The sequence below is a fragment of the Poecilia mexicana genome, unplaced genomic scaffold, assembly GCF_051168715.1.
Source record: "Poecilia mexicana isolate PSO_F unplaced genomic scaffold, ASM5116871v1 scaffold_15, whole genome shotgun sequence".
In the NCBI taxonomy this organism is placed as follows: domain Eukaryota; kingdom Metazoa; phylum Chordata; class Actinopteri; order Cyprinodontiformes; family Poeciliidae; genus Poecilia; species Poecilia mexicana.
Window position 1 is genome coordinate 3,686,133 of NW_028263384.1, and position 26,594 is coordinate 3,712,726.

The window sequence follows — 26,594 nt, forward strand, 5'->3', positions numbered from 1 at the left end:
ACCGATTGACAACAGCTCCACAAGTGTATCAGGATTCAACACAAGAAAACACACAGGAACACAACATTCAGTGTGCTACAGTTTTATGTTTTTAGGTTTAAGGTTTATTTTTTTTGATTAATAATAAGTGATCATCTGAACACTGAATAACTATTTTAAACACTGAACTGAAATACATCAAATTCTCTCTCTCTGTGTGTGTGTGTGTGTGTGTGTGCGTGTGTGTGTGTGTGTGTTTTAGGTCCCGACTGGCTGACTTCTTTGTAAACTGCATGTCGGAGCCTCGCTCGCTGTCTGGCTGTCTGAAGGAGAACTACGCTGACTGTCTCCTGGCTTACTCCGGCCTTATTGGTGAGTCCCAACATGCAAACATGATAAGAAAATGTAGATGTGGGGGGTGGGAAGGAGTCAATTGAATTCTTCCTTCCAGCTCATCTGATTTGTTTACACATCTCACCATCTTTCACCAACAAGTAGAAACTTTAAGGAAGTTCATTTTTCCTTGAATCCAAGCAAACTGTCAGCTCGCCTTTTCTCGTATCCTGCAACAAACCAAACCGAGCCGCTCACATATATGTGTGTGTATATATATATATATATATATATATATATATATATATATATATATATATATATATATATATATATTGTCCACATAGTGCCAATTTATTCTGCCTACTGCAAAACAAAAAAAAGACCCTTATTGGACAGCAGCCAGCTCAAGGGAACAATCCATTGGGGGAGTGAGAAATCACTGACTGAAGCTATTTGCTTCCCATCGCAGAGAGAAAAGGCTATTCTTCACTTCAGCCCCTCTGCAGTCTGCTTCCTCAGTTTGTTTCCTTTGTATGTGAAGGAAAAGAAATGAATACATGTGGTATTTATTTATTGTTGCATGCAAAAGAGAAGGTCTTCAGAAGTGTTTAAAATGATCGCTTTAGACAATTTCAGACAGAAACTGTGGATAAGATCACATTCCTTGCTGAACTTGAGTACTTCAATGAATCCTTGTATCCACCTGCTGCAGGCACCGTGATGACTCCCAACTACCTGCGCTCCCCCAAAATCAGCGTCTCCCCTTACTGCGACTGCACCAACAGTGGCAACAACAAAGATGACTGCGACAAGTTCACAGAGTTTTTTACGGAGAACACCTGCCTCCGTGAGTTTTCTGTTTTCAAATCATGGCTCTTCCTTATGATGGTTTACTATTTTCATCCTCTCTGCTGGTCTTTATCCTGCTCTGCACTCATATCCCCTCTTCTTTTTTCTTTTCCTCTCCTCCAAACCAAATTTATCCCTTTGCCGAAGTTGCGTTATTATCCCACAGCATTACAGAGAAACCAGCCTTGCTGCACCGCAGTGTCTGACTGTGAGTGCATTGTGTTCCTGGTTTGCTGTTTGTGTGCCTTAAGGCTGTTGTTGAACTCTTCTCACGGTTTCCACAGACAAAAAAAGCTTTTTATGCAACTGTTTTTATACACAAAGTTATTCTGTTTCTGGGGAAAAAAAGTAGGAACATTTGAAAAACTATTTTTTTCTGTATGTGTTCCTAAGCAAACAACTGGTGCTAATCTAATTAAATTGTTACATACATAATCAACATCCATCCTTCCATCTACTGTCTATTGACTTTTTACATCTATGTCACCTAATCGCAATGGTGTCTTGAAGGAAGAGGGCGATGGAACTATTCAGCAGAGTGATTGCAATTCTTCTCATGTTGTTTTCTCAGGATATCCATGGTTCCTACTTGTTCAAGTTGAGCTCATTTATCTGTAGAAGTAGCCTGTCCAGCTCCTGGGCTCATAGACAGCAGACTTTACAAAAGTTGGAAATAGATGGCTTAGAATCAAACCATACTTTCTCTTTCCTGATGTGTTTGTTGAATTGATCAAATTACCAACTTTCCCTGAATTTACACCACATGATTCTATCACTATGTCATAAACAACATTTCCCCTTACACCAGAGCAGACTTAAAAATGTACAAAAATCTAGAAGCTAAGCAGTTTTTCAAACGTAGACGGCTACATGGGGGTGGGTCAATTTCCCCTTGGTTATTGATAATTAGACAAGTGCCTTCACCTTAATGCAATATTTGATAGCATCTTAATTTTAGATAGACCTCAATTTTACTTATGAGGTCTATCGCCGTTAATATTCATACCTTGTAAAAAGTGTTCACTTCAAATCCTCAAATACCCTGAGGCCTGCCAGTCCTTGTGATTGACGGCTGCTATCCATATCTGACTTCTTTCCTCTTCAAAGGTTATACAATAAAATGACAAGTTTGGTTTGCATCTGTGCAGCTGATCATACAGCACCCTATGAATATTTTTACTAAATGAAAGTAACCAATTGTCTGTTTTGTTGACTTTTTAAGAGTTAATGAGGGCAGACGTCATGGCCGATTGGGACACTTTTTGAAGAATGTTTGATGTACTCATGTCTATCACCAGCAGTCATTGGGTGAGGGGTGGGATGCACCTTTGATGAGTCGCCACGCCAGTACATCACAGGGCAACACACACACACGGGACAGACCACCCTGCACACACTCACACCTGAGGATGACTTGGATTAGTTAGCTAACCCAGCAGTCATGTTTTTGAACAGGGATGGAGTGAAGACTTCTTACACAGCAGTTCTGTTTCTTCTCCTCGCGCTGTCGCTTTTTGAAAAAACTTTATTGAGCAAAAGGCAAGTATACAATAAATGAACAAATACCACACTCACATTAACTAACAAGCTGGGAAGTTAGCATCACTCCCCAACTATATATGCAAAAAGTCATATATACAGATTATTTGGATATATTCCTCATGTTCTCCACTCATGATACGGTGCAGCAAATGACTATTATTCTGTACCCAGAATGCATTGCTGTAGGACTACAGGTTGTGGTAACCAGCGTAAAATCTGATGATATCCTGTGTGCTTTCTGACAGAAGCCCTGCATGGTCAGAAAGGTAAACTCAGCTACAGAGTTAGCAATACTTAGCAGCTATAAAACTGAAACCAGGAGAGAAAGGTCTGTTCCAAACCACGTCCTGAACAGAATGCAGTAACAAATCTAATTCTGTTGAGGGTGATACACATTCAGAGAAGTGAAACAAGGCAATTATCCACATCATGTTAACATTTCATTTCCAGGTAACACACAAAAATGTTTTTGTTTAATTAATTCATTCTAGCAAATATAACATAATTAGGTTAACATGTGACATAATTATGTTATATTTGCTAGAATCAAAATAATTTTGAATTTTGCAAACACAATACGTTTTAGCTCAGCTAATTACCTCAACAATACCTCTTTTGGCCATAAGGGGGCAGTAATGCAGCATAGGCTGCAATAAAACTGGATGGAAAGAAAAAACTGTGTAAACCAGATTAATCTGCATATTCATCAGAAGACTATAAAGATGTAACATGTTTTCTAAGATTGAGCATGAACATAGCTGAATTTAGCTTTTACATTAGCTTCCCCTAAATAACATGTTGGTGTAGCACTTTAGCATTAGTGGAGCTAAAATTTATAATTAGTGCTATAGGGTTAGTCCTACTAACATTTTAGTTAGTGATGCCCACTACTGCCTAAACTTTTCCCTGAAATAAACTCTTCAGTCAGCAGGGAATACCATGTGATCCTACAGTCAATGTCTAGCTGCTGTCTCATGCTGCACGGCCCTTTTTACTGACCAACAGTATAATAAATCACTTGGATATTGATCATAATATGCATTCAGTCTTTTCAGCTTTTTGTTAATTACAGAAATGTTTTTGATTTCTTTTAGACAGCTATAATATTCGTTAAAAAATATTTTTTTGTGTGTTTTGCTCCACTTCAAATGGAAGACCTTGACATGAAGAACTTTTTAAAGCATATTAATTGTTTCTTTCAATGATTATATTTGACTCTTTTTTGATATTAGACTATCAGCTGCTGCCTTTTTCACAGCTGAGTTTAATGCAATGTGACTTTTTATTGATTTTTCTTTGGAGGACGGAGGAAGGGGTCAAGCAGGGAACATGTTACTCAAGGACGAGTGAGATGGATTTGTAATCCATTACTGTTATACTTAAATCTTGTTCAAATAAAGAGAATAATGAACGATGAAAGAGATTTATTCAAATGTAAGAGTTGTCTCAGCTTTAAGTACTTTATTTATATGTCATGGTTCTGAAAATGCAGACATAGTTTTTTTGTAAAAGGTGGTACAATAAACAAAGAACACATTAATTTTTCAGACGTGGTACAAAGTGCCATGTATTTTTCTGTGTACCTCCAAAATATTAGCGCTAAATTCACCTATTTATGGATTTTATTTTTTTGTAGGTCATATTAAAAGTACTGTAATCAAAATGAAACTTTGTGGGCTAACATACCTAGGCACAATGCCGCTTGACAGGCCATTGGCTAGCATTTGGAAAGCATGCAGAAGTTATTTTCCTTGGGGCATCCTCTGGTACTCAAATGGCAATAAAAAAACTGGAAAGAAAATAAAAATTATACATAACTTTTGCAAACTGTAGTAGTGTTAGAAAAATAGTCTAAAGTAATGGATATTGCTGTAATAGTTACACCAGTTTGAAAATCAGTCTAAGCCGTCAGAAGGTGCAATCGCGTTACTAATAAATCTGTTACTGATTGAATCGATAAAACAATGAACCAGAAGACACCCTGACAAGCAGCCCGTTAATCACAGATTCCTATATCACTGTGTGCTTTGGGACGTCACAGAAGGTGAAAATAATGAGCTTCAGTGACAATGAGGGGAACTTGGTACTGCCGGTGTTTCTGCTCTGCAGAAGCAAAGTTGCTGGTTTGGTTTTTTTCCCCGTCAGAATGACAGCAGGGGATGAGAAAACACCAACAAGATGCTGCCTCATTTTCACCAACTCTTCTGTCTTTTGCCCTTCTCTTTCTGCTTCTCTGTTATTTTAATTTCACCCTGCTTGGTTTATCTTATTATGCTATTCCTGGTTAACAAAGTCAGTCTTTTTGCCAAAAATCAAATTTTTTCACTCAAAAATTACTAAGGCCATTATTTTAGGGAGATCATGCTATTTGACAAAGCTAGTCAACTTATTGTTTCTGTCAGTTTCAGTTTCTTTAATATCTATTTTACATTGGCTGTTCTACTTCTAACTGCACCGACTGAACAAATGAACGTTTTTGTCTGTATTTTTTATTTTTAATTTTTTTAAAGAAACTTCTGCTCCATTTTCCTGTATCATATTGGTATTGGCCGATATTCAACCTCAGATATCGATATCATTATCGGAAGTGAAACAATTCGATCGGTGCACCCCTGCTGTGTAATGTCTCAAAGTCCAATTTGTAAGACCAGAGAAGGTTAATAAAAGCTTTAAATCTGTTTTTATGCTATTCAATGTCTTGTCAGTTTTAATAAACAGATTCAATAGTTGACTTTTTTTTCACTGTTTCTGCATTTTCTGATCACTTACGCCTTCTTTTACTCATTCCCCTTCCACTTGGCAGTCCTCATCCTTTCCTTTCTGGTCTCAGCCGTTGTCCTTTCATGCCTTGCCTCTTTCTGCTCTCATTAAGCTTGCTCAGCAGTAACTGGAACTGACAACTCTAAAGATCCTGACACACAACCAGCCACAGGGTCACGACAAAAGAGAAAGACAGGAAGACGGAGAAAGGGCAGAAGTAGAGAGAGCATCTAGTCCGTATGCTGCAGTTTAGACTCCTTATCGTGGAAGAGCTGGAATTTCCTAATTAAGACAGATTTGAATTTATCAGCCTTTAATTCTGAAGCGTGCAGCCTTCATTTTTTGGCTTCTGACCCTATTAAAATAAAGCCAACGGAGTCTGCAGTTTGAGATATTCCTCATGTGGTTTTTCTCTTAACTTGATAAAAGCATGAAGAATATCTGGTGAGAAGATAGCAAATCCATTTTGATCCTGTAATTTGTCTTACAATTTATCAGCGTTTGCAGTGTGACTCCTCAGCTGAGATTTGTATCTGCCGCTTAATACTCTCAAAACGACACCAAAGTCTTAATGTATTCAAAGCTTTTCCATGGCTTGTTCTCTGGAAATGCAAAGGTCACACTAGCCATCTGAATTCTATCTTTACAACAATCCCTGTGTGTGTAAAGTGAGATATAAAGCAGTAAATAAAGATGTCGGTGTGGGAGTCCTCCCTGCACATAGCAGTATCTGCTGTAGAGGAAAGATTGTATCATGTTTGGTGAAATGCACTGTGTGGTTGGATGTTTGGATGAATGTTTGGGTTTGCAAATTAAAACAAGGAAAACTTTTTTTAAGTAAGATATTTCCACAGCTTACATTCAGGGACTCCCCCCAGAAAACTAGCTAAGCCCGCTGGTTGGAAAATCATCCAGCATCCAGCTTTGTTTCAGTTAAAAAATGTTCAGAAAATATAAGTTTTAAGTATTGTCAATAATGTCTTCCAATAACACATAACCATCACCTATTAAGCCTTACAAGGGCAAACAGAAAAAAATACAATTAAAACAAGGACCACTTTTTATATTTCAGCTGTTTCATCCTAATTAAAGTGTTTAAAAGGTCTTGATCATTTTTCTGACTTGTCACTTTATTCCATCCATTTTTACTAATGTGATACTTCAAATGTGCATAAAAAAAACCATGTTGGAAATGCAGCTTAAATAATATCACTTGAAGGAATCTAAACAGAGCTGTTTGTAATTTGGACATCATATTGCGCTGTCGAAAAAGACCGATCCATTCTGTGATGAAGAGTGTTAGTCATATTAGAGAGAAGAATGACAGTCTTCTTACATATTATCCTTTTCTGAGTACATTTCAATGGATGTTTTCCAATCATTTTTGTACAATCTTAGTCAAATGTCATAAAATATTTCTACCACATTTCCTCTGAAGCTGTTCAGAAGATACTTTGGTCTAGAACATGTTTATCTATGGTTATATTTATGAAGAAATATTTATATTTATTTTGGTACAGTAGTGACTGTAAACTGGTTTTATGTCTCCCGACTCAACAGGGACAAAAATACCAATTCCTCGGCTGTGGAAAGCCAAACACTCCATCTCAGAGTTTACTATGCAAATTCACTGGAGGATTACTGCGAAACCCTTATATTAATACTTCCAAGTGTTGAAGTTTAATCTGTATGAGGGCAGGTTAAACCCACTGGTTCTTTTTCTGGCTCCAAACAGGGCCAAGCAACACCACTTAAATGAGATTATCATAAATTAGGTTTCACATTTCACTGAAAATAATTACTCTGGATGCTCCTGTCATAATGTTTTTTTTTCCTGCCAAATATGTTGACAGATCTGAAAACCCAATTTCACACTGATATCTACATAAAACAATTAAGCACACTTTGTGAAACATTCTGAAATATTTGTCACATACGCTGTTACCTGTTTGTTTGTATCCTAACTTATCTCACTCAGACAGATAATTTGTATAAAATGTACACAACAGAAATGAGTTTGATCAAGAATACTGTAGGACTCATGCAGAGAGGACATACACAGCCGACTATAATTAGGCTTTAAGTGAGGAGGCAGACAAGACAGAAAAGAGCCATCAGTTCTTCCAATGTGCTCATCAGCCTTCTGCTGTCTCCACATAAAGCTTCCAGCTACTCAATCAAAAAAACATAAGCAAAAATAAAGTATTCACAGTCTCTATTTGGCAAAAATAGACCTAATCAGGCCATAAGGATGCTGAAAATAACAGTCTGTGCTTAATATTAATTTTCTGAAACAATTACCAGCCTGTTTGTTTACTTTTTTAGTTTAAAAAGAAAGGTGTTAAAACAGAACTATATCAATTTACCTGCCTGGGACTTTTTCAGTCAACATCAGTAGTAAACCATAATATTCAGCTTATAATCTGGGATTTGCCAATTGCAAATGTTTTTCTATGTGAGACATTTTAAGGATGTGTCGACTCTCCTCCAGATTTTACTTAGTTCAGTCACGGTATTAAACTTGCCAAGTGGAACCAACTGGAAACTTCTTTGTAGGTCACAGTGTGTTTAATCTGAAGTCATTTCCAGGAGAGGAAGGGCAAGGAAAGACGGGAAGCAATGAGGCTCAGTTCTCACCAGCTTGTCTCTTTAAATGCCAGGTTCAATCAGCATCCAGATGTCTGCTTCCTGACAGGCTCATGATCTAATGTCAGGATATCCACATAGTTTATTGTCAGATAACTTGAACTTGCATCTTGAGGAATTGCACTCTATCAAACCTGTTGTTAGACGTTAAGCTGTTGGAGACATTGGAACTACCTTAGACAGCTTTGTATTGAACACATTGTGAGCATCAAAGTCATGAAGACCAGACTTTGAGTTTCAACAGCTGATGAAGGAATTTGCCCTTTGCCAGACTGGATAAGTTTTCTGGTTCAGTCTTGTTAGAGTCGCGGTATCTTTGGTGAGAAATGAAAGAACATGAGAAGGACAGGATGGACCTGGTTGTTGACCTCAAACTCTACATTTCCTCCTTGAGTTTGTGTGATTTTTATATTTGTTTTGATCAGGATTAAAGCTATTTTAATTTGCTTGGTGTACATTCATGTCAATATATATGTATAATCGTTTAGATCCCTTATCAGCATTAGTTGATAAATTTCACTAGCTGCGTTTCCATTACAAATCTGAGCAAAACTTTGTTGATATTCTATTAATGTCATAAAAACATGATTTCACAATTGCAATGTTTCCATTAAATAAGAAACGTTAAAATCACACGTAAATACATTTGATCATGCGATTGTCCTCCTACCACTTCCTGTTATCTTCTTCATGGTTTGCTCCAATGGCAACATCCGGTTATTGATCATGTGACTGGTATGATGTGAAAAAAGTGTTTGCAGTTTTGCAAAATAAACCAATTTTGATACGGCCAAAAAAAACACCACCTCATCCTAGCGCCAAAACTTTTCAACAAAAAATGAGTGTGACAGACAACAGTGTTTTTAGATCGGATCATATAGAAGTGATTTATTTTGCTCAAGCCATTACTTTCTGTTTCGCAAAGGAAATGGCATCTAACCAATTTAGATGCTATGAGAAATTCACTTTTTTTCAGGCTAAAGTTATCCTCCATTCACACAACATGAACTTTTTCAACAGAACCCAGCCTGCACAAAAGTACTTTCAGATTCCATTTTTGTTTGGGTTAACAAAGCTACTCATGCGCTTATATGTGTCACATAATTATCATAATAATAAAAAACCGATTCCTAATCTTTGGAGCAAAAATTAATTCAGTGATTTACATTTAATTAGCTAAAAATCACATTACAAATTAACACCCTGGTACATCTCACCATGTAAACGTCATTGTGACACTTCACACCCTCAGTTTCTGTGGGGTTAAAGAGCTGTTATGCAGATCCGCCCGTCGCCGTGTTACCGCAGCATCAGGGTCATAATTCACCGTTAGAAGGAAGCATATCATTATATTCAAACAGCAGCTCTGTAAAGCTCAGCTATTCTTCTGATGTGTGCGTTTGTGCTTTACATCAAAGCCACAGCAGACTATTAATAGGACCGCTAATGGACTCTAATGGTAAAAAGTCACATCAGCACTCAGGTTTTTGACAGTGTGGTGAATTTATAATGGAAGGAAGTGATAACAAAACTTAAGTACCTTCTAACTCTCCTTTAATTGTGGTTCCAATATAAAATTTTATTTTAACATAGGGAATAGCAACATTGTGATGTGCGATATGACTCAGGTGGGTGCTAAACTGGCACATTGGAAATCCTTCTTTACCATCTCAGCTTATCTAACACTGACTCCCCTACAGCTGACATGTCAAGCTGACATTTTGAGATTATCGCTGTTGTTTTCCATAGGTAATGCCATCCAGGCCTTCGGGAACGGAACAGACATCGGGATGTGGCCGCCGATATCTCCCGTTCAGACCACCACCTCCATTACCACGCCCTACCAAAGAAACCGCGAACGCATCCCCAACAACATAGACAACCACATCAATGCTGACTCCAGCCTCTACCACTTCTGTGGCAACTTACAGGTGAGACAAAGTAGTAGAGACCACTAGATTTTCTATAAGTTTATTTTACACTGCTTTAACTTCATTTAACCCTTGTGTTGTCTTCTGGGTCAAAAATGACCCCCTACCATGTTTAGCTGTAGAAAAAATGCCCTAAACTATCTTTTTCGGACTTGAAATTTTATGACTTTTCCTAAATTTACCTGGTCATTAGAAAAGTGATACCTTGGTTTTGTTTATATTTCTATGTGGGCTGTACACCACTAGGGTACAAAGATTGTCTTATGGGTCATTTTGGACCCGCGAATTATAACAAGCATTTAAACACCAGAAAAAGAGTTCAAAGGCCACACACAAACTCTTTCTAATACACACACACACACACACACACACACACACACCACACCACACACACACCTGCACACCTTTCCCCCCCACACACACTGGATTGATGTGCAAATTGAACTTGCACTTTAGTTGCACCTGTACTCTAAATCTGCAGCTAACCTCCCACATCACACAAGTTCCCAAAAACAGCAGAAAACTATATCAGCCATAATAAAAACCAATTAGGTATAGGGGATATGAAGGTATGCTGAATCTGAGTACCCCTAGTTGGTTTCTTGTTGACGCCATGAGTAGACGTTTCACTAACAGGTGCTACTTTGTATGTTTTCACATACTGACCTACATGGGATCTTCAGCATAAGAAGTTGAACATCTTATATTGAACAAATTCTTGTGCTGAACATGTTCAATGTAGGAGAGTCTTCATATGGTTTCATGCTATGAAGATTTTCTTGAACATCTTGCATTGAACACAGGGGCGCGGTAAAGGGGTGAAAAGTGATGACAATTTAATTATTTATATTTTGTTCATAGACATAAAATAAAAAAAATTGGGGTCCTGTCAAATACAAAATTAATCATATTGTATTTTCAAAGATTGTTTTTAGTAGTAAAAATGTAACCCCTCCCAGACCAAAAGACACACATCCATTTTTGCCCTGACCCCCCCACCCCCAACCCCCACGGATCTGCATGAAATGGTTTGTCCCTGCTTGGAGGCTTGACGGTGACCTATGCAGCTACAATCAGTAGAAGCTGCAGCTGAATACAGCTGCCACGAAACGACTGTGCCAGTTACTATTCTGCTAAGAAAAGTTATAAAATCAGGTTTTCAAAAACAAAAAAGAGAGAGGGAGAGAGAGAAAAAGGGAAGAGTGTTAATTTATAACCCAGTTTTTCTCCGAGAGAGGTGGATAGACTGTGTGAGATTATCAACCATTTAGCATAATTAGCTTAGCTACAGACTACTGTTTGCCTCCCTTTCACTAGCACTTAATGAATTAAGGAAAAAAATTACCAACATATTCATATATTTAACTTGTTCCCTGTGCCTTTTACCACTTCACAGATGAGTGAGTGAGCAGAAGCTCTAACCCACGTCCCTTCTGACCCGTCCTCTCCTGAGTGAAATTAAAGCTGCAGTATGTCACTGATATATAAATATTTTTGTTCACATATTTTTTAAAACTGTCATTATGTTGTGACAGTATGGTATGAGAGGTAATGTGTGAAAAATCTATTTCCTCGGCTTTCTCCCAGTGCTAGAAACAACCAGTCAGTGGCAGGAGAGTTTTAGTGCTGTCAATCACAATCTCATGTGCTGCTGCTCATCCTTCCTCTCCCTCGATTTGTGCCATGCTGCAGCTAGCATAACACAGAGTTGTGCAGATTCAAACTGTGCATTACTTTAACCAGTAATAGTAATTCAGAGATGGAGGAGATTAATTGTTTTCACAGATTATCCTTCTCATAACAAACTGCTATGATAATGTGACAACTTTAACAAATATGAAGAAAACATATATTTTTATTAAAGTTATGTACTGCAGCTTGGATAAACTGCAACTACATAGCATTTTTAGGAGTCTGGATTGCTTTATGTGTAGTTGCACGTTGCTTTTGACTGTTGCTCATGGAGAGAGACATTTCAGTATCTAAAACTAATAGAAAAAAATTAAGCAACTTACTTGCATACTGGATGTGGACTGTTGGATGCTAAATTCATGAGCAGTAAATATTGTGCTAATTATCAGTATTGAATCAAAGAAAGCAAGGCAGATGCAAGCCTTTAAAATTATTACGCTTTTATGGGTCAAATAGATTTAAAAAAAATTGTAACAGCAGCTGCGTGGCGGGGCCCAAACAAATTTTTTGTCAGGGGGCCCAAGATTCCTGGCGGCGCCCCTGGTTGAACACCTCATGTTCATCGTGGACTGTTAAGCATAGGATGTTCTTTGTATGTTGCAGATGTTCAACATAAGAGCATCTTTATTGATGTTCTTCATCTTATGTTCAATGTGGGGTGGGAAGGATAGGATGTTCTTCACCTTATGTTGAAGATGATAAATGCAGGTGCATCTTATAAGTTCAACACCTTATGTTGAACAGAAGACGTTCTTCATCTTGTGTTGAGGATGCATCTTCATGAGATGAACATCATCTCGTGAAGATGTTTATCTTATGCTCAACACCTTATGTTGAGCAGAAGATGCTCTTGTGTTGAACATCTCATATAATTATGAGATAAGAACTGATGGTAAATTATTCACAAAATCAAGCAACATTTTTTGTTGTTACAAGAGGTATCATTATACTTGACTTCCTAAAAGAATATAAAAGAATGAACTGGTGACTAAAAAGTTCCAAATTGTTGACTTTTTTCCTTTTCAATGTAACTAAGTCAGAAGTAATTACTTCATATTTATATAATTACAATACTAAACTTTTACTGTGTAAAAGAAAACTGCTACAACACTTGGTTTGTGGTAAAAAGAAAAAAAAGTGTGTATTACTGTTGATCGTCTTTTTGTATTGTGTAACAAAAATATGCTAAAGTAATGATAAAAAATGTATTAAATTGAGTTTAATCGATAAATATCAGATTGTTTCATCATTCAAAATAGATTTGGATTTAAAATTCAATTAATCTGCTTTATTTTGGGGCTTTTGTCATTTTTGGTCATTTTTGACCCGTAGGACAAGGGGAGTAAACAGAATGTTAGGATCGCACAAGGGTTAAAAAAAAAAAAACCCTAGACACATAGCCTGTCAAGCTTAGAGTTTTTATCATTCAGTAAGACTTTTAAATAAAACACATCACATTGCTGGTGTTATTTAGCCGTTTTGCTCTGATGGATCAAAAGATGCATTCGAACTTTTCATCTGTTTTCCTTACTTTACTATCTTTTTTTGTTTTAATCCCAAATGACTTTTCCTACGAAAACATCAGTTCTATTTGGTTTTTGGAAACATTTATTGTACAACCATACAGTGAGCAGATGGACTCATTTATAGTCACCAGCCTACACACACAAATACAAACCAGTGCTCTCAGTGACACACGCCAGTACTGTCCATACTGATAATGGATAAAGCTTTGGTGGTGCAGTGATGCGTGTGTGCTGTCAGGACCACTCTGATAGCATGCCAACCACAAGTTAGAAGTTAGAGAGGGCTGCTGTGTTTAAATGCTTCTCCAGAGAAAGCCTGCGTGTGTCTGTGTGTGTGTGTGTGTGGGGGGGGGTTATGTGTCCATATGCTAGCATCAAGAAAAACTATGTTGTCAGAAGTGACGTCCTCCAGGGACAGACCTGTCAGAAGGTCGACTTCTCTTGTTGATCTCTCCTTGTTTCACAACCCCACTCTAACACACTCACACACATGCATGCAAACACAAATATAATTAACCAGAGAATCTAAAAGCCATCAAGTGCTAACATACTTCCTAAAGTATGTTTACTTTTACGTTGAAAGTAAAAGTTTTCATTTCTAAGAATCAATTAAAGAGAAGCTTTAAATATCCTATAAAGTTTCTAGATTATTTTCCTTATAGAGACAATATAATTTGGTTTTTTTCTCAATTGAAACTTTTAATTGAGTCTTTGCAGAATGTGTAAATAATTAATTGCATTTTAACCAAAAAACAAATTGGTTAAAATTTGTTTTTTGGTTCAAAACTATTTCTGCTGCTCAATTCAAAACTATTCCTGCTGCTAAATTATGTAATAAATAGACAATTGAGCTCAACAACAATTATATTTATTGTTTTTAATCTTTCATTCAGGTTATTCAACCATCAGATTGTTTATAGTAACTCTGCACCACTCAGTTTTTAAGTGTTTCAAGTCTTTGATCTTTTATGCAATGTCTTTGAAAATAATATTTCTCTGGAAGCGTTCTGGACATTTCTGTTTGTTACTGATGTTTTGTAATGACTCCCACTTTCTGTCTTCTCTCTCATTGTTTCCACCAGTATTAAAATATGACTGTTGATCACATGTTGATCACAGTTTTGTGAAATACACTGACGTTGATACCAATTGGAAACCACCTCGTCTAAAAATGTGTGTTTTTATGAAATGTGTGCTTTTCCATTGAGAACGTGTATTTTCCAATTTGCATGTTTTTATGACCAATGGAAACAAGGCTAACCCTAACTCGGTTTTCCCACTTTCAGATAATTTTTTGAAGAAAAAGTGATCTGCATTTGTCATCCATCTCTATTGTTTGCGGATGTTGCTTGTGCGTCACATTTATGAGCGTAACAAAAACACTTGAACTTTTGTATGTCAATCAGAACTTTTGCATGTCAAAAAAAAGCAATTGATTGTGTTAAAATGTTCCAAGATAATGTTGATGTAATTAATTCATCAAAATTAACGGTCCTTCTGTAAAACACACCTGACTTGTTTCACTGTAGCCATCATCAGAGACACTTCTGATGATGGCTATGGTGAAAGAAGACATGACGTGTGTGTGAGTCTTTAGGGACAAAAAAACTGTCTAATAAGAAATGAACAAAAAGACTGTATCATATAAAGACAATTAACTTCATTCTTCACTGAACATCATAGTTGATACAAAAAAGAAGAGAAGCACTCCACTGAGAGGGATGCTTCAGTGGGCTGAAGTCATTATTCTGTTTTACGAATTGGAAATTGACCTGAGTTTTTCTCTGTGGTCACCAAATTTTCATGTCAATTAAAGTACATCCAGCTTCTTACCTTTACTCCATTGTCTGTATTCATAAATATTGTGTTAACAAAATGCTGAAAAAGCTCTGTTTGTTTTTTTTATTTTTCCTGTAGAGGAAACAGGAAAGCAGATTATCTGCCATCATCTTTGTTGCTCTGTCGTAGTTATTCATTCAGAATAGCTTCATGAAAATATTTTTATTTTAAGCATGTAGGAACTGCTCTGGACAAATCTGGTTACTTCATGCTAATGTGACTTTTCAGAGTGGATCTGGAGCATGCAAACATGATGTATGTAAGTGTATTTTAATCGAATGACCTTTAAAACTTTGTTTCCTAATGAGCTTTGGTGGTCATGTATTAGAATACATAGGAAGAGGTTCATAAACTTTATGATTTTTTTTTTTACCAGAATATCTTGTTTTTATGACTTTCATTTGATCTGTTTAACTCACCTACATTTAAACCTTTGTTGAAAATTTTATAACCTCGGATGGATAACCATCATAACAAACGGAACAGATCAAAAGCAGAATTCAAATGAATGTGACAATAAACAGGTTCATTGTCTGATGATATAACAATTGGATGCATGAAGCTGCCAGTCATTTACTGATCCTATATAATTTGAAATATGAACTTCAGACATTATGTGAAAATTTGATGTTAAATTAATTAAGATTAATTTCATAGAACACAAACTTGAAAATTTAAATTCAGCAGAGTGCTTATGAAACATGAGTACGGTCTGTTGTTTTAATATTTAATAATTAATTTAACTTGCAAATATCATTTACGTATTTGAAAAACAGTATTTACAAGATTCAAGGTGATAAAGTTAATAAAAGGTTAAATTTGTTTTATTTTCTGAGATCGTAATTTCAACTCAAATTCAATTGTAGTTTATAAAATGTACTACATTGTGAACCAACTTCAGGAAATGAAGAGCTGAACCAGGTGTTGCCAAGCCATTTTTCAGCAAACGGCACATTGTTTGAGTGGGTAAATAAAACTTTACATTAAGAAGCATGTGTTCTGTAGGCCTGAAGAAATGGTCTCAACTTCTTCATCAACTCTTTTCCAGCAGAAGGAAAATAAATGAAAAGCCTTGAAACCTCTGAGGCAGATTAGTAACGTCCATTAAGAAGGTTGGTATTTTCCTCATGTATCTTACAGCGAACATTTCCAATTCAACACCACACGTCACCAGATACGGCTTAGCTAGCTGCTCTTGTCAACACAAGATGCTCTTGCTGCACCAAAGTCGTTTTGCAGCTACAATGTTATGAAGTCAAAATTTGATATCAATCTGGCCTTTGATTTTTGATTCTGCTACTGAGTCAGGCAACCGATGCATTGTTGCATTGTTGCATTTTATATATTTGTGTTTATAAGCTGACAAAGTGTGGAAAAGTTCAACAGGTTGCAACATTTTTGAAAACAACAAAACCATTTGGCATTACATGTGCAAAATTACACACTAAGCTAATTAGATTCAGCTGTTTTACAGTGTTAATAGAAGAATTGGTAACACTTTATTTGAAGGGGGGTGAATAAGACTGACATGACACTTTCTTAAACATGACATAACACCTATCAAGAACATGAATAAGCCTTCATGAATATTTATGACTGTTGTCATAAAGTGTCATTCGGTAAATTATGACACTTTTAATACAAAGTTGACATTATTCAAAATGTCTTTGTTATGACAACTTGACAATCAGTAATACTTTTATAACAAATTCATAACAGTAATGATTTCTTGGTTAATGTCAAGTTGTCATAAAGACATTTGGTTTTAGTTCCAACCAGCATTTTAAATCCGTTTCACAATTCATGTGAAACTTCAAAAAGCAACAGCAGTTCTTGATTTTTATCTTTCCAAATCACATTAACATTTGTGTCAGCTCCAGTACATCAGCATCTACCTGAGCAATTTGATCTAGGTGCGCTGTTATTTCATATTCATTACTGTGTTTATGCAACAAAACAAGCTATTTATTCTTTTTTTCCATAGCTTGGAAATTCAGTTTGAGCTAGCCATAAAAAAGTTGCTGAAAGAATATAAAAAGTCAGTAAATTAAATGACTAAAATTCTCAGTAGGGAGAAACATGCATTCTTCCCACGTATTTTTATTGATTTTGTTTATGCTTATTAAAAATGGGGAAAATCTACTCTCAGCCATAGGAAAAGTTTCATATTTTCATACCAATGAATTGCAAAGTGAACTTAGGAAGGGTTTGCCCAATGTCTTGAGGCAGAAATTAATGAACCTAAATGGCCAGCCAAGATTTTACCAATTGTTTGAGTACGTTATTGTATTCTCAGTGTTTCCTTTCATAGGAACAAAGGTAAGGTAAAAATCTACAGAGAAATATTTAAAGTCATGCAAGTTACTCTCCACATACCACAAATCATGCTTTCATTCCAACCACTGGCTGTCTGAAGAAATTACTGCTTTGTGGGACGGTTGCTCACTCCGTGGTTTCCAGGTGGAAAACAGATGTGAGGTGAGATCCAGAGTGACCTTTCTGTAATGAAGCAGAGGGAACGGAGGTAAACGCATGCTGCGGTTCGTTTTCATTCCATCCTAGAAAGCAATTAAAGTTCCACAGTCCACAAACAATCTAAAGCTAGGAATGATACAGTTGATGTAGAGCATAGCCACAACTTCAGAAAGCAACATTTTTCCCAAGGTGAAGAAACTCACCTGGGGTGATGGAGGAGGCAGAATGTTACTCTTCAGTATTGTAAAGTAAAGAGCCTTGTATGAAATGCCTAGTAAATGAGGTTCATGAATATGACAGATTAATATAGTAGAGACGGCCAAGTTGACTTCAGTCTGACTAAAAAGTCTGCTCTTGGCCGGATGCAGACTGATTCCATGCAGGACTGAGTCAGCCCACAACTGTCGTAACTGACACTGGAGATCCAGCAGATGGGCACCGAGTCAGAGTTGATGACTCAGTTAGTCCCACAGATGTTCTGGTGGGGAAAGGTCTGACTTTATCCTGGTAAAATCAAGGTTAAATAAATAAAATAAAATTACAATCAAATTGTTCTTTGAACATGTTTCACATGAAACATGACATGTTTGTCTTTGGTGATGAGCTTCAAGTGTTTGAGGGTAGAAGACCTCCGTACCATCACCCTAATCTTTATCTTTCTCCACAGATTCAAGCCAGGACTCTGGCTGGGTGACTTTTAAACATTAATGTCACTGGTCAAATCAACAGATAACTTTATATGTAAATCTCTCAGAGTTTGAATAATTTTGGGCTTAACTGTTAAAATAGTATTTGGTTTGTGATTTTTATTTCTTTTTTTTGTTTTTTTCATTGCAGGCTCAGAAACTACATTCAAATGCCACTGTTGATGTCTGTTCAGTAAGTTCATTGTCTATTATTTGATTCATTTGTATAAATTAGAAAATCCAAGTGACTTTAATAAAATCGTAGTCAGTTGCTTGAACAATATGAATCTGTTTCAAAGATGTTCATATAAACTTTCTTACATCACTCTACCTGTTTTAAAACGATTTTGCGGTAAAAACGTCAAAGAATGTATGTCCTTTTACCAAATTGGCAATTTACATTAATACAGAAGTACCACTGTTTGCTAAAATAATTTGTTTAATATATTTTTAAACTGACATTTTTCTCCTACGTTTTAGAACCATACCACAGCCCTCAGAAATTCCAAACACATTAAATAAAACAGCTTCAGTCTTTTTCTTCCTGAAAACAATTTATTTAAGACCATCAAGTAATCTGCTGAGTGATCAAATCATCACAGGGACCTAATCCGACCTCACTGCTGGAAGTGTCTGACCTTCATCTGACGGTGACTGCCACAGCAATCTTTGCTGCCTTCTCTGTAAACTCTTGGTCTTTGTAGTTCCTTTGAGGCTGAAATGGGATCGTTGCTTATCTGCCGACTTTTAAAGTTCACTGTAAATGTCATTCTGCAATAATAAGGCACTGCTATGCACTGGACTGACATTTAGTGGAAGCAGAACCGGGTCGCTGGGAGATGACCCAGTCATTGGTTTGCAGCATCATAAGCAACGGAGCAAAAATACTAACATACCTTTTACATGCTGGGCCATCCAAATTTAATTACCTTCACATGTGAGACTGTGTTTATTCTTTCACTTCATGATTTTATAGTTACAAAAACAACCTTCCATTATATTTCTGTCACCCTTGATTAACTTGATTTGATTTAGGTCATTGTGCAATGTAAAAGTTTAATATGTCCCAATAAAAATGTGGTGAGGATTTTTCTAAAGCTCATAAATAATGAAAATTTAATGTGTTTTTATTGAGGGAAAAAAGTTAATCAAAATATTCAGGCTTCCAGATAACGTTCTAACTGTAAGAGAAGCTTCTCAAGGCTGGGGCTTGTTGACAGTCATTATTAGGAGCAACATAAAAACCATAAAAACTTTTCTCAAAACAATAATAAAACTGCCAACCAAGTGCTTTGATGCAGTTATTCCCTCTTTACCCAATATAACCAAGTTCCAAGGTCCAGAAAAAAGTTTTAGGTGAGTGAAAAATTCCATGCTGTCAATCAGTTAAAAAATGTGATCAGATTAAACACACCTTATGCTGTGATTAATCACAATTAACCACTAGATTCTTAACTTTGTAATCTTGAAATGTAAAAATGCACATTTTCCTAAAAATGTTAAAGAAAATATTTTATAGCCTCAAACCAAACATCTCAGTTTTCCAGGTTTTCATATTCAGGAAGCTTTAAAATAAATAATTTTATTCCAAACATAATTTAGAAATGGTAACTCTAAACTGGTTGAGCTTCCATTGAAAGATAATTCACCATTACAGTAAATCGGCCACATGCTGGTTTGGTTTTATTCAAACATTCATCACGGTGGTTTGTAAAGTGAAATTTTCTGCTGAGTCACCAGTCTGACTCGTTCATATTTCCCTCACATTTGTGACTCTGCGTTGCTGACCGTAGTACATGATCGAGTACCGCACTGCTGTCAACTAAATAAGGCTTTTTGGTCAAAATAGATAACATGATTTATCTACTTTATGAAATATTAACTCGTTTAACTTCATAGATTAATCACATGGGCTAAAGCATTAATGTTGGCAGCCCTAGAAAAAAGTTATATGTATCTATTTCTTAAAGATCTAGTAGATCTAGATGTGCCATTCACAATTTATGACACAAACACACATGGACTGTGTTCTCATAGCTTTAATATTAACATTAAGCTTCAATGACTTGAACCAAATGGTTGCTCTGGAGGTGTGGAACACCATGGACAAGTTGCCAGTCCATCACAGGACTCCGAAATCTGAAATTATTTCAGGATTTCACCCAAAGTGTTATCAGCCTGGAGGGCCACCAGACTTTACTTTTCCCCACCAGGGTAAGAGTTGTTTATTTTAGCTAGGGTTTTTTATACACCAGTAACAGTGACATAAAGATGGATTAAGCTAGGTTTATAGTTCACACATTGAACTGGACATGCAATTGTTTTCACTGACAGCCTCACACCAAGTCTCTGGAAAAAGAAAACATCAATGGAAGGAAGACATGAGTCCTGTTTGAAGTTCATCACAAGGCATTAAGGCAACACATCAAACATGTGGACGAATTTACAGAAATGTAACTGAATAGAAGTAGGCCTCTCCTTTGTCTGCAGCTAATCTTAAGAGTCTATCTTAAGATTGAGGTATCTGTTTATCTCTGCATCACGAGTAATTTAGAATCATTAAACCTTGCGTTGTCTTTCCTTTCAGTCTGATCCCCAGGCTCCGAAGGTAGATGGTCCAAGCACGTCCAACGCCATCCTGCGAGGCTCGGCCGTCTGCAGACAGGCTGTGGGTGTCACCTCCCTTCTGCCCCTGCTGCTCTACTTCGGAATGCAGGGCTACTTGTAGCCCTGCTGCCAGAAAGCTGCAAATTACGGACTGAGAAACTCATATTTGTATAAAAGAAAGCAAAAAAGGAAAATGATATCCTTTCTTTTTCAGTATCTTCTGTTGTACTTTTGTTGTCCCTGGATCTTTTCATTTACACTTTTGTTTCCCGATCTGTTGGTTTTTGCATTGCAGCATAGTGCTAAAATGGTGATTTATTAGACATTTTGACTTAATTCCAGCTGGTTTGGTCAGAAACTTAGATTTGAAGCCACTTACAAATGCCGCTTGAGCAGGAAGATGTGACAGAATACTCTTGAGGACTACGTTCCACTGATGGATGAGCGAAAACCCTTGAAACACAGTGTAAATTAACATCAGTTTTCAGAGTTCCCCATTCAAGTTTTCACCGATTTCTGTTTGCGTGTTGAGGCTTGTTGGTGGGATCATTTGCTTAAGAGTCACAGTAAGTTCAGTAAAGCTACAATCTATCACAGAGGCAGCGTTTTGTTTTTTGGTTTTTTTGGTGTTGTTCAGTCTCCTTTGTGATTTATGTATGTTTTGATAATGATGTGATCTGGTATTTTACATTTATATGAGCTTACCTAAAGACTCAAATGCACATCACCTGCTTCAAAACAGTGGAAAAGTTTCAAAGGCCGGACCCAGAAATGTCTTTGCTTTATTTCATACTGAACACTAACGTCAGCTGATAAGCACACATGACAAAGTCCCACAAACAAATACATCACATGTCACACATGAGACAATGAATATAGACATGGATATATCAAATGTTAATGTTGGAGCCACTCCTGTCATCTGTTACTGCACCTGCTTTAAACTCTCCATTCTTTAGTTTCTTTATGGAAGACAACAGCAAAGCTCCTGAACTATCATCTTATGGTTGAGATCATGCACCTGATAAATTGTCAACCGTTTTCAACAACTCCTACTTAAAACCACCTGAAATTCTATGCTTCCCTAATGTCAGAGCGGTTTTTAATTGATTATTTTCTGAAACCCTTCCAACCCCACACCCTGTGCTAATTGGTTACCACCCAACAGACACAGATTTTTGACAGGATTTCTTAGAGGGTAAATTTGGCTGCTGTAACCAGTTTTTCTATCTCCAGCAGCCATTGGGCAAGAAGTGGGGTATACCATGGAAAGGTCGCCAGTCCGTCAGGGGACAAAACAGACACACTTTGGATGAACAATCATAATAAATCACTCATACGAGTAATATGAGCAATCTAACGCTACCATTTAAGCTTAGGGAGGAAACTGGAGAACCCAGAGAGAATCCACAGGGAAAACATGCAAAACCCTAAAAAAAAGACCCCAGGTTTGGGTCTTAACAGGCAACACAGCTTAACCTCAACTGTAATTTCTTAATCTTGTCAAAGCTTCTCAGTTGAATTTAAGTCTCCTGACTTGTGTTGTGTTAGAATATTGTGTTGTGTTTGACTGGCACAGTCAAAGTTCTCTTTGACTGTGCCATTCTAACACAATATTACTCTTAGCCATATGTTTAGGTTTATTCTGTTAAAAGGTGAACTACTGTCCCTGGATTTAGCTCCATCTTTACCTGCTGGAAAAAACAGCACTGCATAATACTTCCACCACCATACATCCCAGTAGGGATGTATGGTGGCGGAAGTATCATGCGGTGATATGAGGTGGGGAGTTCAAGAGGTGTAGCTCCTTGTACAAAGCACAGTATGAACTGTCTCTAATAGGGCTGTTGTAAACGAATATTTTAGTAATCGAGTAATCTATCGATTATTCTTACGATTAATCGAGTAATCGGATAAAAAAAATTATAAAATGAAATATTGGTAAATCTGGCATAATACCGGTGTTACTATCAGATATCAATATCAGTCCAATTTTTCATATTTGAGCATCCCTAACAGTTGCTTTTTTGTAGTTTAGAAAACTAACCTGTAACAATAATAGCTCACTTTCTAAGTTAACCAGAAGAAAAGTTATAGAAAAATCTGAAATTATATTGAATGTAATAACAAAGAGGCAGGCTCACAAATATGCTTATAAAAAATGTCTACAATCCAGCTTTTAGTTTATGTATTCATCTTCAGTGAGTTTAATAGATTAATTAAACTCACCTTGCCACCTAACCTGTCACGCTTTGGGTTTGAAAATACGGGAAATGCCGCCTGGAGTGGGAGGAGAGGGCGAATGAACGAACGTAAGATGGGGTGGAGGGGAGGAAATAGACCAGCGGACTGACGAACCGTTAGACCGGGGGACGAACACGGGGGGAAGCAATACGGGATATTTACGACACCTTCACTGGTCACACTCAGAAACTCATCTACCAGCCATGTACGATGCGCTCCGCCACCCGTTTCTTCAGACCGGGATATGAAATTTATTGTGCGGTTCGTCGGTAAAGCTACATTTACACGGTAAGCATCAGCTACTCAGCCGCCCGCCCTGTTCAGTCTATCCGCTCACCTCAGCGCTCTTCCCGCCGTTCGCTTTCAACCAGCAGCCCCGGAGGAGAAATGCTGCCGTACTCCAGGCATTCCCCCAGTCATTTTAAGGATGCTTATTGGTTCCCCAAAAACGATAAAAAGTCGGGCATTATCATCAATCCATAAAATCCCCACGGGCCAATCTTGAAGATTGGACTTTATGCCGCTGAGACTTAGCTTTTGTCAACAACTCAGAGGCGGAAGTGAGAGCTCCGCGCAACGCAAATGAAGTCCCGGCCGGAACACGGTGCGCTAATAAAACATAAATTAACGAAGCTTCGAGGCAGGTAAATTTTCCTCGAGGAATTTTAGTAATCGAGGTACTCGAATCATTCGAGGAATCGTTTCAGCCCTAGTCTCTAATAAACATAGTGACTGCTGATAGATTAAGAAATGTATTTAATGACTATTGACACTAACAGTGACTTGTAAAAAATCATTATGAACAGACTCTGTTGGACTAAAGCAAAATATAACCTTTTTAACAGCTTAGGATTCAAGCCTCCTTAACACAAAGGTCCATTAATAAACTGTTTCCTCTGCAAAGTTGTGAGCATTGTAACTAAAGGTTTGTCTTTTTGTGCTGTAATAAATCATGTAAAACGCTCCATTAGAACTTCCTGCTCAAAACCACTAATTTGGTGCAAACATTTCAAACAGTGGTGTGTTAGGGCCATTGTGGATAGAAAAAAATGAGTAAATTTTCACCAAAAAAACTGAGATATTTTGAGATTAATCTCAGAAATTTGCTAGACAAAAACGAGGGAATTTTTGATATCTTCCTGACTACCAGTAGTTCATTTTTGTCCTCTGTAGAGGACATTTCTAAACTTGAATATCTCCCACCTCCTGCATTCTACTGAATTAATTCATTTTGGTATCTGAAGAGGACATTTGGGTCTTTTCAATGATACCACATGTGAAGGGTTGGGACATTTGTACGTACTTTTTCTAATTCATAAAAATTGCATTCATCAGTAATAACACATTTTATGGGAAGAGACAAAGTAAGTGCATAAAACCTTTTATTACCTTACAAAGACTGTGGGATTTAAAAAAAATGGTGATTGGACAATATTTTTTTTCCTGGTAGTCAGGAATATGCAAAAGTTGAAAATTTGCTAGAAAAAAACTCACCTTAAAAAATGTTCTAGTAAACACTTGGAAATTTTAGAAACGTATAATAAAAAAAAATATTAATCTCAAAATTTATTTATTTTTCTTGCAATGCTTTGCTATTTCAAACTCAGAAATGTTTTTTTCTCAAATTTCTGAGAAAACTAAGAAATTTATAGATTATATAAATTTCTTAGTTTCTTGGCACAAATGTACTACTTACTACTCTTTTCTTATCTATAATGGCCCTAATACACCATCATAGAAAACAAAACTGCTGATGTGTTTTTTAAAGAAAAATCAGTTCCCACATCTGGCAGAAATGAGAATTAAAAATATATAATGTCATTCAAGTTCTAGAGCTGACATTTTAGTTCCAGTTTAACTAATTTCTGTGGATTGTCCTGTTGCAACATGATTGCGGGGAAATGTTTAGTACTACATTAACCTAATTCATGGAATATTGTTGCCTAGGTATTTAAGGAAAATGTCTACAATAGCAATGACTATAGATGATACTTGATGGAACTATTTCATTTGAATCAGTCAGTAATGATGGGAATATAAAATACTTGTTTTAACTGTACAAACAGCTTTAGCTTTAGCTGGAGTTAAGCATCGAGTCAACTTTCATCTTTCTTTTCTCCCACCATTATCTTATGTGATAATGGTGCTCTGTATAATTTCCAAAAAGTTTCAGAAAAAAAGTTTTAAAAAGAAAGTGACGTTGAGCACATACAGTGTCTGGTTCCTGCCACAGGAAATCACAAACCTTGTTTTCTATCCTACACCTCGTTCCCAGCTTGAGTTCAGGATTTTGCCTCGACACGCTGAGCTTCTCTCTCCAGCTGTTCGTTGCTCCTGCGGGAGCGTTAAAAACTCGCTGCTTTGGTTCATGTAGCTAATCAGAACACAATTAACGTATCGTAGAACCTCAATGTTATTTACCGAGCATAAACATGGTATATGCACTGTACGTACTTGGCTGAAACACTTTTGAATCGGACAAGTTGATGTCTTATAATATTCTCTTTCAGAGCATTGTGAACTGTTTCAATTTTCCAATTCAACTTAAAGTACAACAAATAAGCCAGAATATAGTTTTTTTTATGACAAATGTATATTTCTCTCTATATGTATATGATTATGGAGTATTATTGCATCTGAGAAAGAGGCTAAATCCTCTCCTTGTAGTTAAAGCATATTGTTTGTATGATGAATCCCATTTACAAAGTTGCTGAAATGAGCTGTTAGTTTCTTTTTTTGGCTATAAGATTAACAATTATTTTTCTAACTTTTATTTACTGGCTTGCTTTTATTTTTAAGAGCTGAAGTGAACCCACCATGTCCTAAGACTGCTATAAGCAGATATTGTAATTATTTCTGGATTTATCTCCAAAATTGATTACAAAGGTGATAGGCAAAAGGGAAAACTGTTTGGTGTTAAAAAAAAAAACAAACTATTTCATAATGCACCAGAATTTGACATGGAAACTCATTTTAAAAAGGTTTGGATGAAAAAATTTATTAAAAGTTGGCTCATAATAAAGTTTTAACTCAGAATCGATTCTAAGAAGGTTTCTGAAACTTAAATTTTAAATCCTAATGCCTCTTCAGATTATGGGAGGTCAGATAATTTTTTTTAAATGGTTCATCTGATACAGACTGAAGACGGTAAACATGTTTGCAGTTTACCACCATCCCATCTGTTGTCTGAAAGGACCAGAAGTTACCCTTACCTGTCTGACATTGTTTACTTAGCTTGTGAAAATGTAAAAATCTACTGTACAAACCTTCTAATTAAAAACTGTTACTTCACTCAAATTGTGTGTGAATTGTCTGTATTTCACTGATGACAGATAAGGCACACAGAGGTTTCTCCTGTATTTCTCCCAAAAATCAGTTCCTTGTTCTTCGCTTCACTTCTTCCACAGGGTCTGGGCTCTTTGTCATTGAGAAGTGATTGCTTCCTGAAGAGATGGACTCTTAAAATTTTACATTTTACCCTA

At 36.6% G+C, this 26,594-nt stretch overlaps 1 protein-coding gene across 1 annotated transcript; it reads left to right on the forward strand.

Annotated features, from left to right (window-relative positions):
• The first annotated feature begins 245 nt into the window (after nt 1-245).
• Nucleotides 246-26,409, forward strand: LOC106932849 (GDNF family receptor alpha-1-like). The gene is made up of 5 exons (XM_015011780.2): nt 246-351; nt 1,028-1,162; nt 9,862-10,043; nt 18,413-18,454; nt 20,849-26,409. Exons 1-5 carry the CDS (start codon nt 273-275, stop codon nt 20,987-20,989), a joined length of 579 nt encoding a protein of 192 aa, XP_014867266.2. The 5' UTR covers nt 246-272; the 3' UTR covers nt 20,990-26,409.
• The last annotated feature ends 185 nt before the right edge of the window (nt 26,410-26,594 follow it).

Bases quoted from the DNA above. Each gene is read 5' to 3' on its own strand.
- LOC106932849 (XM_015011780.2), top strand. From the start codon at position 273: ATGTCGGAGCCTCGCTCGCTGTCTGGCTGTCTGAAGGAGAACTACGCT. The intron at 1,163-9,861 runs GTGAGTTTTCTG...TGTTTTCCATAG, and splicing joins TACGGAGAACACCTGCCTCC to GTAATGCCATCCAGGCCTTC. The intron at 10,044-18,412 runs GTGAGACAAAGT...TTTTCATTGCAG, and splicing joins ACTTCTGTGGCAACTTACAG to GCTCAGAAACTACATTCAAA.